General features: G+C 34.5%; 2 protein-coding genes across 2 annotated transcripts; one reads left to right on the plus strand and one right to left on the minus strand.

The window, feature by feature from the left end:
- Positions 1-260: 260 nt before the first annotated feature.
- On the minus strand, positions 261-1,052 carry LOC116190129 (monothiol glutaredoxin-S4-like). Its single transcript, XM_031519787.1, has one exon. It carries the CDS (start codon positions 874-876, stop codon positions 568-570), a length of 309 nt encoding a protein of 102 aa, XP_031375647.1. The 5' UTR covers positions 877-1,052; the 3' UTR covers positions 261-567.
- Positions 1,053-12,588: 11,536 nt separating this feature from the next.
- LOC116190134 (monothiol glutaredoxin-S10-like) lies at positions 12,589-13,221 on the plus strand. The gene has a single exon (XM_031519794.1). It carries the CDS (start codon positions 12,653-12,655, stop codon positions 12,962-12,964), a length of 312 nt encoding a protein of 103 aa, XP_031375654.1. The 5' UTR covers positions 12,589-12,652; the 3' UTR covers positions 12,965-13,221.
- Positions 13,222-16,697: the final 3,476 nt, after the last annotated feature.

Genomic DNA, 16,697 nt, shown 5'->3' on the forward strand with positions numbered 1-16,697 from the left:
CTTAGTGACTTTTCTTTTTTTAAAAAAAAAAAGTCAGATTACCTACTTAATGATTATATATATATATACCTATATATAGATAAAGATAGATTTATATAAAAGTCATAATATTTATTTTTTTCGGTTACAGGGGAAGCCTATGAACGGTAGTACATTGAAATAAAAATCCTAAATATTTAATAAGTGCGCACAAGTAGTTCAATTGGATATCGAATCCTGGAACTTCTTGGTCGCCGGGTGAGAGGTGCGGTACTGCACTATACGATAAAGTCATAATAATTTATTCTTAGACAACAAAAACATACACATATATAGTTACTACAAAAAGATAAACTACCCAATATGACATTGGGCAGTCTCATACATATAGCAACTAATTATCGACATTCGACACTTTTAACACATTGTAATATGACTACATACATCCGAGAAAAACACATATAGTTATACCTCAAGAAAGATTTATATATGTGTCCCAAAAAAACACTTATTTCTTTTGCCGGATGTTAGCTGAAGTCCACATAATAAATAGTGAACTTCTTATATAGATAATATATGCATGTATCCTTAGAGCCATAGGGCTCCAACGCTTTTGAGCATTGGGATAAGGGACCTATTGAGGTGGAGGCTCATGACCTCGTTGGCCCCGCCCACCAGCTCACCACCGATGAACACCGCCGGCACAGCTGGGCTACAACCGAGCCTGGCCAAGGCCTGCTCGATCTCCTTCCCCCTTGGGATCTCGTCTAGCTCATGGACATTGGGGTTCACCCCGAAGTCCGAGAATAGGGTCTTGATGGTGTGGCACATGCAGCATGAGCTCTTGCTGAATATCACGACCGGCTTCTCGGACACCATCCTCTTGACTCTCTCCATTACAGCGGACTCAAATTCTCTCTGTGTGATGTATGTCACTCCCAAAGGTTAAAAGGTTGTTGTAGACAATGTATGAATTGAAAGGAGGGTTTTAGTTCTCTCTAGGGTTTGCTTGAGGAAGTATTTGTATGATTTGTCGTAAGTTTTAGGTTTTGGCGTGAGGAGATTGGGTTGCATGGTGGATTGCTTATATAGAATTTGGGGGGAGGGAAGGTACGTTAGGTAGCTAGGTTTTGGATGAGATGCTGGCGTGGTCACGATTGTGACAAAATCCATCCGCACTTTTGAGCTATATAATCAAATCGTGATTTACGTTTTATGTGTTCGATCGGGAAATGCCAAGGAAAGAAAGGGAAGAAGATGTTCGTTTTAGATATGAGCAAGTTATTCCAATATGAGAGATTCCACGTAAATGGTCATTGAATATGACGTGACAATGATGAGTGTGAGTTTGCATGCAAAGGACAGAAAAGAAGCTGCGCGATGACGATTCTCTAACACAAAGAGACACCTCGTAGTCCTTGGTACGGCTTCAATCTGTTATTCTCCGATATCCTTTTTGCTTTCAAATGCCTTTTCATTTTTCCTATCAACTTGGTCCAAGTAAGTTTATTTTGTTCTCTTTGGAGCTTTTCTTGTTTTAGATAAAGATATACATACATTACATTTCCTTTTTTATATTTATATTTATTTTATTAAAGTGGGTACATCAAAATTCTTTATATATATATATATATAACAAAGGTGTATGAGTTTTGCCTTACTAATTCCACGGTTCACGTGAATAACCTACAAGCGCAAGAAATAAGTTAATACAGTCACAAGCCGTTCATGTGGCCCAATGAGAGTATTCTCCTACCGGTTTCTAAAGTGACTTAAATATGAAACTTCCCTAAAAAAAATTTTAACCATTAAGCTGTCAACCCTATTGGGTTAAGGGTGTGCCAAAAATCGAGTTAGAGAAACTTAAATAGATGACTTATCGCGGTTGGTTTGAGAGTGTTGCTGCTCATAGAAGTCTGCTAACTTACAATTACATAAAAGTCACTGAGAGGACTTTACTCGCAATTGCAGGAGTTAAAATCCACTCGAAACACCTTATAAATGCCACTCAGCCAATGTTCGAGTGAGGATTAGTTTTCAACCATTTACGTGGAGAACACCTCACGCGTGGTGTGATGTTATCTTGCGGTCAAAGTCAAGCTAATACTTGACTGAAAATTTGTTTTAGCTAATAGACTAAAAAGGCTCTGTGATCTCACTCTTAATGAAAAAAATAATTGAGATAAATATTCTGAATAATTCAGGATCGAGAGGGTCTATCCTCTAAGAAGCAAAGCTCTCGGCAAGGATTTCTTTATTCACGAGACATAAATCTAATATCTTACTTAAAGAGAATAATCGCCGAACCACTTGCTTGAAACCAACCATCAACAATTTTCTATTTAAAAATAATATGAAAGGACTCATAAAATTTCCAATTAAACTCCCCAAAACTTATCTAGAAGTGTAACTTCTGTGTTCCCATTAGAAAAAGGTATAGCATCAAGTTCTAAATTAATAGGCATGTGAACAGAGAATCTGAATGTACCTAATGATTGAGAACTATCTAATTAGTCATAACAGATAATGGAAATATCAACTGATAGGCATTAACTTAATCACCATCTATTCATGAAATATATATATATATATATATATGATAATGACTAGTGTTTAAATTTCGCTAGGCTAATTCTCATGATCATGTGAATACCTTACAAACTCATCGAACGGATCAGTTGGACCACCGGGCTTTCTAATTTTTGAGCGGGAGCGAGGATTTTATTAAATTTATCTTCAAACATTTCGTGGCTGTATCTATCTCGGAGGCATCTGCCGAGTTGGAGAATACAAAATTGGTTATCCACTTGAGGGAACCCTTTTTGTTGTCGCCATTTTAAGGTTCTGATTCTACTCCAGAAAGTGAGATATTTGGAAAATCCAATGATGTAAATAAACAAATTAATCTAATTAAATAGAAATAGAATCATATTTTTATAAATAAATGTATATATATATAATGGGGATAAATGACAACAAAAGCTCTTACAGCATCAGCCAAGAAAATCTTCCCTTTTGGGTAATTTAATATATATATATATATATATATTTATACACACAGATATCTCATATATTTCAATATATATATATATATATATAAAAGAAAATTTGCTATAGCATGCATCTGTCATTAGGTTCCCAAGCATGATGATTATCTCGAAGTATAACTTTCGGCAAGTCCAAATTCTCAATTGATATATATCCAAGTTCAATCTTCACAGATATGCCATTACAAACGATATATGTTTGACTATTTCATTGCTTCCAATTTGTCACGTTTTCATATCGGTAGAATGGTTACAGTTCAAATAAGAAAAATATAATGTCATGCATAAATTCAAACGAGGTTGTTTACAACTGACCTAAACCAAATCCGAATTAGCCGGAGCCAATCATGTTTCCGAATGTCAGGTGGGAAAGAAAAACTGAGGTGGTTATGAGGCTTTTTGTGGAAGTAGTGATTATTGGCAAATAAAACTCATAAAGACCACTAAAATCCATGAAAACTCGTACACTCTGAATATTATTAGATAACATCTTTTAAAAAAAAAGGTCTTGTTAAGCAATATGGCTGATTTGAGTGATTCAACGCTTAATCCTTTTAAATAAGATTTTGAATTCGAGTCTTGTATATGAAGAAATGCTGAAAATGTTTTACTCTTTGATGGACCCATCAGGCTCGAATTGAATCGTTCGAAACCTTTTGACTTTCAAAATACCAATGCGTACACTGTACAAAAAAAGCCTACTAATTAATTAAAGTTGCCAAAAATTGTAGTTTTTTTCTAGATTTTTATTTATCAAACACGAAATTTATAAAAACTTATCAAATTTTCTCCCCACGTATATAAATATAAATATAAATGAATATACATTACATATATATGTGTATATATGTGGCGTATGTTCTTGAGAAATCTAGTAATAGCATAGCTTTCATATATGCCGAAATCTAAGATCACATTCACATCGATGCAAAAGTTATCTCACTTTCATATATTGGGACCTCTTTCCTCAGTCGTCACACCCTATCGAATATTTTCCTTTCCTATATATGCGTGGAATATTTGTAACCCAAAAAAAAGAAAACGAAGATTGCTTATTTTTATTATACGAATTAATAAATACTATAAATATTGTAAAATAATATATTCTGCCTTGAGGGCATACACAATATATGAATTATTAAAATTATGTGAACCATCAAGCCGCCACGTATAAGTGACCCACAAAAGGGACAGTGACCTAAAAGTTTAGGGCACAAAATATACGAACCGGCCCAATTGGTAAACCAAAGGCCAATCAATTTCTTGCCCTTCTGATTTGTAGCCTCAGCCTTTGAAAACTATTTTCTTTTGGATTTTCATCCAGTTCTTCTTTATACAATTCTTTGTCATCTTGTGAGGCAAGCTAAATTTTTTTTTTTGTTACATGGGACATTCATGTACATAATAGAATGAAATAGAAATCTTAAATATCTAATAAAGAGACACGGGTAATCCACCTGAGTATCGAATTTGAAATCTCTCGATTACCAGGCGAGGATATAAGCAACTGGACTACACCCTCTTTGATAAGCTAAAATAATTTTAGACAACCAAAAAATTGGAAAATTGCAGAAATTAATAAAAAAACTGAAAATAAGATTAGGGTATTTTACAATTTCCTTTTTTTTTTTAAGTTATGTGCCTCTCTATTAGTTTCGTAATGGAATCTATATCGAAGCCATGGGAAGAACTAGAGAGTGCTTAATTAATCTCAAGATATGATTAAAATATGATTAATTAAGTTTTTCTTACGAAGTCTTTTTGCTGTATAAATTTTTTGATAATCCTACCTTATCACATGACTTGAGAATATACCAATCAAATTGTCAAGGTAATGCAAAACCTTGAAGTGGCAGTTGAGACTTGGGACCGACGACAAGAGAAAATTGACTAAGGATAATTAGTGACAGATATATTTGATTTATTACAAAAAACACTCATGAGATTAGTATATGGATGGACAAAGAAAATTAGAGATATGAAAATTTTTACTGGCATAGTAGAATCTAGAACCTCTCGATTTTATGCGAGAGCGTCAGTACTATTTCGATATACTCTCTTTCTCCTAACGAATTCACGTTAATATTACAATTTTTCCTTGTGAAATAATCAATTAATGATTTAAGGAAATCAAAATTTTCGTCTAGAGAGGGATAAGATCGAGAAACCGACCAACCTCCATGGTATCAAAGTGATGATCTGATGAATGAATGAAAGTCGTGCAGTGGAATGCCAAACTTTTTTGATGGCGGAAAGACACAAAAAAGAAGGCGAGAATAATTTAGGAAAATGCATGCAACCATCGACGACGTCGGATCGCAGCATCCTCCTCCCCTCATCAATCATCATCAATCAACACGACTCCCTCTCCCTCTCTACAGCTGTATGATTCTTTTTGCCAAACTTGAAACGTATAGAAAGTATGTATCTCATTATCGGGTCGTTTTAGATCACGTACAAGGGATGTGACACTTACTAGCGAGCGATTGATACATTACGCGTAATTTCGAACTTTCCACTGATCGATTCATGTTATTAAATTTTCATTGGGCTTATACGGGTTCGGGCCCATATCCACTTAAAAGCTTAAACTGATAAGTGGTGGTACCCAAGTCTCATATAAACTCATGGATATTCTTTTTCTTTTTCGATGTGGGATTTATCCCATTTTTACTCCTCAACACCCGCCCTCACGTGTAACGTGTGATCTATTTCTGCCTACACGTTGTCACGTGCCCTTAAACACCCGCCCTCAACAATTGACCTTGAGCCGGGCTCTTCTTCCGTGCTCGGGCAAGGGGGGACTAACACGAGGCGCACACTTTGGCTGCACTCGGACATATTGGGCCTGACGCGGTGTGGGTGCGCACACGCGCGTGGGCACGCTACGCGTAACCTGGGCTCTAATACCATATTAAATTCCCATTGGGCTTATACGGGCTCGGGCCCATATCCACTTAAAAGCTCAAGCTGATAAGTGGTGGTACCCAAATTTCATATAAGTCCAATGAAAATTTAATACATGTCATGTACGGTGCTTAGTACTTTTAGAGAAACACAAGGAAATTAAAACTATGGACGGTGAAGATTATCTTACATAATAGATAAATGGATAATCTATCCATTTTATTTGATCCACGAGGATCGTGATTCTCCCGCTTAGTACTTCCGATCCATCGTTTTATGTCTCAATGGGAAAGGGGAAATCAACTTGTTCCGTGAGAGAGAATTATAACTCATAGATAAGTTGTCTTTGGAATTGTATCTGATTATGATTCGATATGTGTTTTTCTTTTTCATTGCCTTTATTTATTTATTTTTATCTCTGAATGTTCTTATGTAATTGACAAGCTAAGCCCATGATCAAATCTTTCATGTGAACCACGTTTCAACTCTGAGAGGAAAAAGAGTATCTTACAATATATAAAAGCTGAGTCAACGCATAAAACGATGCCATGAAGGATGAGTTTAGGCTGCAATTGAATGACTTTTTGAGTCGCATCTTATGAGACTTCGATAAATTGTACAATAAGCTGATGATGAATTAAGAATGGCATAAAAAAATTCAATAATGCACACAGAATTCCTAAAGGTCATTACTCATATGGATGACCAAAAATTCCCGAATCATAAAAATTCATAAATCTCCAATTTAAGGAAGTCGGAAAATTCTATATTTAGTGCGTTTATTTCTCTATTACTTTTAGAAGATGATAGATTTTCACTCTAAATCACGAACTTGAAAAGCGCAAAGGACATGCTAAGAAGTAGTTTTTGTAATTGTGGGCTATTATTGTTAGATTGTCTAGAAACTTTTCTTTCATGCGGTGACAATTTTAAGCTGTTGAGATCAATGTTTTCAATCTCGGCCCGAGCATCGAACTGGCCTCTACGCGTGGTCGTGGATTAACCGGTTCAACCACCGATTTATTTTATAAATTATAAATAATTAAAAATAAATGATAAGTGCAATATAATATAAATAAATATGTTAAACTATAGCACTCCCTAATGTGTTCTATCATTATAACTTAATAATTAATTAATTAATTACAGTTACTAACTTAATATATTAAAACATGATACTCTTTTTTTGGTGTAACGATTACAAAATTTTATCACAAGCAACAATAAAATTCAGAACCGATATCTAGAAGTATTCAAAATTTTATTAAAAACTACGAATAATATGCAAAATTAACTTACAATTTAGAAAAAAGCATCTTTTAGTTATCCTATTTGTATATCTAATATTTCTAATATAAAATATATTCTAATTTTTCTAAAAAAAAATAATGGGGAAGAAATCTTTTTCTTGGAATAACCGATTCGACCGTAACAGAAAGTCAATCGGGTCGATGGGTCAACCAGATTTACCAGTTTTGACCGGGCTTTCAACTCAATTGGGTTTTTGTTAACCCCAGCCCGGACAAAGCAATGGGTTACGGGCCATCCCACCCGGTCGCCAAGTTTAAAAACATTGGATTGAGATGGGATCTATTCTGTTGATTTTGTTAATTGTTAGCTTTCGAATTACTCCACCTCAAATACCTTTGTAGAAAAAAAAAATAAGATAGAAGTCATGTGCTTCCCTATTATCGAGTTATATTTTTATTTTTTGAACTTGTGTTATTCTGAAGGTGTGTAAGGTCGTTATTCATGTTCTCATTATGTTCAAGAAAACTTTTAAGTTGCATGCGCACTAATTTGTTATCAAAGAAATATAATAAAATATATTTGAGTAATTTGTTGATACTATTGTTGCACTTGCACTATTATGTACAAGTGATACTAAAATTTAAAATCGAAATATGACGTTCAATTTAAATTATATACTGTATATAACCATCAAATTTAATAAGTAAATTGCAAATTAGGCGAAATTACTAGTGAAATATGTTTTCAATCTCATATCACCATCCTATTTTTTTCTCCTTTTTTTTATAATGCACATAACTTATCCTAATTATATTGTATATTTGAAGTTGCTAATATTCATCATCAATGAGTTCGTTATTCTAATAACTCTAGCCTGAGCATATATGCAGTCTTCTCATCTAGTTTTTTCTTAATTGTGCATGCATACATAGATAGACCATAAGCCAGATATCACATGTCTTTCGGCAAGAAAATAATTTCAGCAGTGAAGGCTGCTCATGGATAGATAGATCATAAGCAGTAGAAGTTTTCAAATGATATATGGAATTCCATATGGGCATGGATATAGGAAGATCATAAACATGATATATAATTTCTTTAAAGAAGACTGATAAACAATTTCTAGAGTATGATATAATATTGAAATCTATCCGGACAACTGCCTTTGCCATGGTCAATTTTAATGATTAGGATTTGTAATATTTTTCGACTACTATATCTTTCACTATGCAATTATGGCTACACTAGTGAAGGAATTCCTGGGCATATGTGAGGATCACGTGGTACGGCGGACGGATCAATGTTAACCTAGCTTAAATATGATGGCTGGTTATAACGTACAACCTTATGATATACACACACACACATATAAATGTAATATAAAAGTGAAACTATCCCAACACAAGCCTAATAATATTTTCAATTAAATATTATGAAATATCACAAGAATTATATAAAAATGACATTACAGTATTTCTTCTTTGATATATGATCAAAACACTAACAAAAATCAATAGTTCTACAAAATTAGGTCATATAAAAAGAAAAAATTTTAATAAATGAAAGTGAGGATATCAAACAACATCATTTTTTAGAAAATAAAATAAAATCAAGTTTGTATACTTGAACTTAGTATTTGTGTTAAATCTGCATAATCTTAATGATTGAAAAAATATTTAGTGCACTTTAAATAAGGAAATTAGTAGGAAAATTATTATTGAACTATTTAAAATTACTCTAATTTATTAGGATTATTATTCAATAACTTTAGTTATAGTTGAAAATTTCTAAAAATTATAATAATAATTATTAAATATAAACATGTGTAAAATAAAAATGATATTAGATTACTGTTTAAAATTTAAAATTTATAATTGAAAAATATATTTTTAATAATAAAGTTGTATTTGAAATTTTAAACAATAATAATATTGAATAATATACTATGGAGTGATATGAAAAAAAGAAGTCCGCACAACGCACATGGAAAATGTAGTACATAGTAAAATTGCCAGTGCATCCACTTAATAATTATAATTAAATAAATAGCCATTAGGACTACATAATAGAGATAATCTTATTGAAAAATCATAATTATAAAGTAATTTTAAATAATTTTAAATGATTGTAATTTAATTTGAAATTTCATGTGATAATATGGTAAAAAAAATATATGAATACTCTAGGCGGTTTATTGAAAACAATTTATGTAAATTGAAATTTGTTTAACGAAATTTGTCGTGATTTAATCTTACATGTTATTAAAAGAAAATCTGACAAGAGTAAATTAATGTGCCCGTAAATTTATGCAACGCACGGAATGAAAATTAATCAAAACGTTATATATCATCAAAGAATCAATAGATAATAAGATATGAACCATTGTCTACTGTTGTCTGTTTGAAGGTCATAGAATCTCTTCTTTTTCTTTGTTTGTTTTAAAAGGTTAAAAATCTAGAAGAGTAAAGTCTGTATCTAACCTTTAGTAATGCTGCAATTAACTAACCTTTTAGAAGCATCACATAATCTAGAGATAGAATATATATGTAGTGTACGTGCTAATTTATGGAGCGGCATCGATCCCACCCATCACGATTTATATAACGTAATCGATCTTTCTTTTCTTTTTAATTACAAGAGGTGCCCATAAAACTAGTACAATAAAATATTAATCTTAATAACTAATAAAAAAATAAAAATATTATCACAACGAGTATCAAATTTAAAATCTCTTGATAATGATAACAAGCAAAACATGTACTATTGCGGTACACCCTCATTGATTTACGTAATCGATCTTTGATATATATCACATGCATTGCAAGATGTAAGGCATCCTATTCAAAGTTGACATTCTCTTTTATATATGATCCCATCCCCATATTGGATTGGATACTATCGATTTGATCGTCACGTGGCTATAATATATTCTCACCCTACGGATCATCAATAATGAGTGGCCTACCGTACAAGCACCTTTTAATCAATACTTTTGGGCTAAAACTCCTATAATATGTTAAATAGTAAAAAACACCCCTTTTTTTTTAAATTAGCTACACACACTACCCCTCCTTTCGTTGACGTGACACTAAGAGAACAATCATTTTGCCATATGGATTCCATGTCACGGAACTGCACCGACCGACTCGTTACCTGATTTCCTTAATCGAACCAAATTTGACTCGATTTAAGAAAAAACAGTATAAATTAGCGAAATGAGGGATAGTGTATGGCTAATTTTAAAAGGAGGGGTATCGCTGACCATTTTGCAAATTATAGGGTATCATCGAAATTTACTCATATTTTTATCTTTCGTTATTAATTTCTTTCTTTGTTCTTTTTCTTTATTAATTCCAAATTATCCCCATTTAAACTCCGCTTTCGGCTGAATATTTCTCGACATATATATCTAGAACAAATGATGCATATAGATATATATATATATTATATAATATAAATATATGCTCAATAACGGGCTTTGTTTGGTTTTGGAATAATTTTTTTTACTCTATTCTGCTTAACTCCACTTATTTTCAATTTAATAATACAATTATTATTTTTCCTTTTCTCTTTAATTTTTAATATTAAATTTTCTCAACTATTCATTATTTTTTTCACAATTTAACAATATAATCATTATTTTCTGTAAATTATTCATTACTTTTCTTTCACTTTTTCCTATAATTCAACAATACAATCATTACTTTTTTTATTTTTTTTCCACCTTATTATTACAATCCAACTAAATAAATAAATAAATAAATAAATAAATATATATATATATATATAGTTAGAATGGAGTGGAGTTATCTCAACTCCATTTCCAAACAACTCCTAAGCTTCTATTCACAAAGCCAATTCATCTCAAGGAAGGAACCTTCTCTTCCCCCATTGTCGTCTATATTCTTAATTAATATTTTAATAATCCCAAACGATCATAATATTCTTTGCCTAGTTGCCTCGGGTAGCCATGAATATTTCTGTAATTATTTTTCGGTGAAATATAAAAGTTTTGTTGATTCGCATTAAAGCCACTCGCATTAATTAATTAAGAGCTTAAAATCACAAACTGGAAAGAACAACTTATTCTCCCGTTATTGCTAATTACCTCAACTCCTCCATGCATATCGATTACAATTACAATATAGTAATGAGAAGGGTTTTTTCTTTTTTTTCCCTAAGATCTAAGAAAAGGGTTCAATATAATGACAGCAAAAAGAGTTTCCAATTTATTTTCCCATATTATATATATATATATATATAATATCTTACCTTTTTTTTTTGGGTGAATTGCAGGGCGGAAGCCGGGTATATATATCATACTTAAGCTTATTAACCTTTCTCTTATAACCGATATATATATGTATATATATATAATCCCGAATGCATATATAGATTTCAAATTTGATGGTATCGCGTGAGTCCCGCCTTAATGAGAAATTTCTTGGGTTGTACAAGCTGATCCTAGATCAAGAGGGTTTCTTTTTTATCATTTAATCTTTTTAGCGAGGACAGAACTATGCATAGTTTGTGCCTATAATTGCCACTGATCAGCTTGTATCCACTAATCATCATAGTTTGTATCCCCTCGGTCTATCTTTTAGAGTCGAACTTAAAATCTCGTACGACAGAAGAACGCTATTATAACGGTACTATTACAACATCAGAAAAAAAAAATTGACCAGCTTATGATCTCCAAGAACAGTGACCTCAATTCCAAACAATCGAGTATCCTTAGAGCAAGCTTCTAGTAGCTTTGTCATATATGCAATTGATCTACTACTTCCTTTTCTTTTAGCATTAAAATAAAATCTATTATTTTCAGAGGCTTTTAATCCTATATTCCTAGCTTCTTTTCTTTTTCGTTGTGTATAATTTTGTGAAAATTATTTGCCCATTTTATATATTAATAAAAAAAACAAAAAAAATTAATGACTTCCATAGAAAAGTTATATGCACCTGTTTTACGAGTGCCGGAATATCTAAACCATTTATTACAGTAATTAATATTCAATATGATACAAGTTCTGATCCAAGGAAATTTTTAGGCATCGAAGTCAAATTATATCTCAAGGAACCTTCCTCCTTTTTTTTTTTCCTCCACAAATCCACCCACCTATTTTGTTTTTCGGTTACAAGAGAGACCCATTAATATAGTATAATGAAATATAAATTCTAATAACTAATAAATGACACAGATAGTCCCAGTGAGTATCGAAACTGAAACATCTTAATTATCAGGTGATAACGTGCACTACTGTGCTATACCCTCTTTTGATTCCACCCTCCCAAGAAATTTTGACAATATTTTCCAAATAAAGGAAAAGAAAGCAATTCTACCACAGCCTATATATAAGGCCATGCATAAATAACATCCTAAATCATAATAAGTAGTACCAAACTTCGTCATTCAACCACTAGTTAAGAAAACATTCTACTAGCAGACTTATTATCACCATTTAAATAGAATGGATCGGGTCACTAGCTTGGCATCGCAGAAGGCGGTGGTGATATTCAGCAAGAGCTCATGCTGCATGTGCCATGCAATCAAGTGGCTGTTATATGATCGGGGCGTGAGCCCGGCAGTATACGAGCTGGATGAGCTGGACACCTGGGGCCGGGAGATGGAGTGGACCCTCGTGAGGCTCGGGTGCAGCCCCTCGGTCCCAGCGGTGTTCATTGGCGGGAAGCTTGTCGGATCTGCCAGCTCTGTCATGACCCTCCAACTCAATGGCTCGCTCAAGAGGATGCTCATTGAGGCCGAAGCTATCTGGCTTTGATTTGCTGATCACTTCTTAATCAACGTACTCCTTACTTCATGCCAATGCGGCTCTTTAGAGGGTATATTTTGTAAGGAGAGAACATTTATGAAGTGTCCAAATTTTTTGGTCACTTCCTCGTTTTTCATTTTAAACAATTATCTTTTTCGGGGCTAAAAATCCATAAATTTTCTTTAAGGTGTCTACTGTGATATGTTGCATAAATTTTTATTTTCTTTCTCCTTATTATATTACTAGCTGGATAAACAAAAGTTTATTATCCAGTTTCTCGTTCCAATCTATATACTATCATAAAAATAAAGCAGAAACAACGTTTTGGACGATGCCATATAGAAATATCCATAGTTAAGGGACTTTCGGTGTAACAGAAAAAAGAAAAAAAAAAAAGGACTTTTGGTGTTTCTACCAACTATAGGTGGGACAAATGGTGGGTTACAAATTTGTCACGTATCACTTAGAAAGCTCCAAAATATTCTTATTTATAGAAGTTGAAAGCTTTATATATGTGGTTAGTGATTAAAAAAGTTAGAAAAGAAACTAACAATTTGGAATTCATGCTTTTAATATCTTCAAGAAACATAACTGAAACTCTTCTACCCAGTGACGAATTTAGGGGAGCACCGGGGTGACACTCGCGCCAACTTATAGTGTATACTTTGTCGAATCTAAGTGTTGAGAGAGATTATCCCACGTAAAAAATTTGAGAAATTTATGGGTTTATAAGAGATTGGATACTATAACTTACTGACTCGAGCTTTTGAGTTAGAGATGGGCTAATAACTTGTAGGTCTAGTGAAATTTTACATGGTATAGCCCGGCTCAAGGTAAGTTGTTAAGGTGTGTGTTTAAGTGTTTACATGCACATGGTGCCACGTGGGGATGGGGTTGAAAGAGATTGTCCCACGCATAAAAATTAAAGAGAAACTAACGGATTTATAAGAGATTGGGTATAACAACCTACTACTCAAATTTTTGGATTGAAGATGGGTTCAATAACTTATAAGTCAAGTGAAATTTTACATCAAGTCTATTATTTTCTCCATGAAATTATCATACTCCAACCCTTGACTTTATAAGTTTAGTTTATTTACCTTTAGCTGAATTTTGCCTCTCTTGGACTGAATCCTTAACTAGGTGGCATTTGGGGCATTACCGGTGATTACTATAGTTATCCACATTGTTTCGATATAGATTCTCATTAATTAAATAACCGGTTATACACATGAATTACCATGTTTAGTATCTCAATTAACATTACTAGGAAAATTAGTTTATTGTACCACCAAGGTGGGAATCCACATTCGCCCTAGTGGTAATCTATATTACCATTCGAGTGAGAATGTATAGGTAGGAATACGAATTATCATGGTCCAACCAAACATAGGAATTATGTAGGCCCAAAAAATTTAAATCAACTTTCCTCTAAAAGTCTGCATAAATTCACATGTAGCCCAATGACTTAAGAGACCTCCCATTATTGTGAAAACATAAAAATGAATTTTCAGCTCAATTTTTTGTAAATACCCTCTCCCTGAAGAGAAAACTAAAGAAGCTTTATCAAATATGATTAGAAATAACACTAATCAAATAAAATTAAAATTGACTTCCTCGTAGACAAATATTAATTCGTCATGGACGGAATTTTATATTACCTAATGTATATGTATTCTCCGACGAGGGAGGTTCTGACGGCCCCAATTGCGGGGTGGCTGCTGCCGACAGGTCCTTCCATTGCCTCCTCCTCTTTCCTTCCATTCCTGCATTAATTTCCACATTTCCCCTCAGCTCTTTGGGGGATAGAAAAGCAAGGAGGGGCACTAGTGACATTTCACTCCTCTTAGCTCCATTAACTCCCACGTCGGATATCGTCTACCACGTGGAGTGAACAAATGATAGATGCGGTATCTTTTTGAAAGTTTATGGTACATTGTTGAAGAAAAAAATTAGAGTAAACTAGTGTGCGCACCCGAATTTCATCTCGTCGGGGCACGCGTGCGCGCGCCTATGCAACGCGGCTTTGGGGTGTCCACCTTCCCGGGGACGCTCGACGGACGCACGTGAGAAGGAGTCGCCACTTGCCATTTTACGACCCGAAGGTGGAGGGCCGGCAAGTTACCCGGGTCTAGGGGTACGGGGTACACCTAATTGCTAAGGCATATGGTCTACGAAACCCAAGGTTCCGAATTCGGGGGTTCTGTTACATGCGAGCCTATATCTCGCGTGCCCTATCGGTACTCTACCTTATCTAGGCTTGCCATTTTAATTTAATTACCGCTTAATTAAGTTCCGCTCATCTTACGCGTTTTGACACCGTAAATTCGAAGGAACACTCCGACCGTCCACTCTCCGACCGGGATTCTTACATGAATGAATGTACAATATAAATCCTTACATTGTCCTCTCAAATAAATAAAGTACAAGTTACGACAACTGAATCCCGGTCGAATTGCATTCGGTTATTATTCCACTCGTGCTCACCGTGTGGTTTGAAAAGACCGAAATTGAAATTAAGTTGCGCGCTCAGTGTTAGGGAAATTGAACCCCGTGATCTACGATTGGGGGCGTTGGACCCCCTATGAATCGTGCCCTAAAGGATCGGGCTCGATCCGCATGACAAACAAGTGCAAGAATGTTAACGAGCGGACATAAATAAACAAGCAATGGGATCTTGTTATTGCCGAATTTACGTGAATTAACCAATTATTAACCGGGGTATCTTGGCATACAAATCCTACCCTAAAGCAAACAAAGTAGGTACAAGGTGTGAATCGATCAAGGATCGCCTCGGGAAGGTATTTCGCATTTGGCATTATTTTATGAGGACCTGACGTACGTGACGTCTGTTGTCAAGCCTAGTGTTTGTGGGTTATTTTTAGGGTTGTTCTATGTTGTGACACTACGGTTGTTACAGGTTATTACCGAACATTGATTCCGCTTGTACATCCTAAAACCTAGTGCCTATCCCACTATTGCCCATTTTGTCTTAGCCAAGTATACAATTAATCCGGTATTTGTATTTTGAGCCAATCCACCCGAACTAACTACCCGAGACTATGCTAGAATAACAAAAACTCATCGGTTGGATAGGGCGGGCTATGCAGATGAACCTGCGCCTAGATAGGTAGCCCATCCCTACCCTGATACCGCATGTTTCTCTTATTCTAACCCTAGGGGGGTGTCGCTAGGTTGCAAATAGACGATTTTGCCCTTGAGATAAAAATTGTTTTCGGGAAAGAGAGATTACGCGGTGCGGGCCACCTTGGCCTGTGACCGGCGCTAACCGATCCCCTGGACCTTCCAGGGTTGTCAAGAACCCTAAAAGAACCCAAAGATCGGTTAATCTATCCGGAAGTGATCTAAGAAGAACTTCCACGTCCCGACCTGAGTTTCCTGAAATCAGGTGAGGCCTCGAATCAAGACGCGCAAGTCCTTCCTAGACATCCATGTCACATCGAACTACGTGTCTCGAGTTTTATAAAATTTGCAAGTTTTGAAAAGGGCACCAACGCATGTTTGCAACCTATCGACGCGTGTTACCGGTTTATTACCAATTCGTACAAAATTATTAGGGCCAAGTGAATTAATTAATCGTGTGAACGTCCAATTACCCCGTTAGTGAAATTATTGATTAAATTAATTAATGTTTTGCCAAATGCTCTAAATATTCGGGTTTCGGACCGTCGAGCCGATCATTGATGGACCGTCCGATGCGAATCCTAATTCCCGATCGCCT

Source organism: Punica granatum, unplaced genomic scaffold (genome assembly GCF_007655135.1).
Source record: "Punica granatum isolate Tunisia-2019 unplaced genomic scaffold, ASM765513v2 Contig00325, whole genome shotgun sequence".
NCBI lineage: Eukaryota > Viridiplantae > Streptophyta > Magnoliopsida > Myrtales > Lythraceae > Punica > Punica granatum.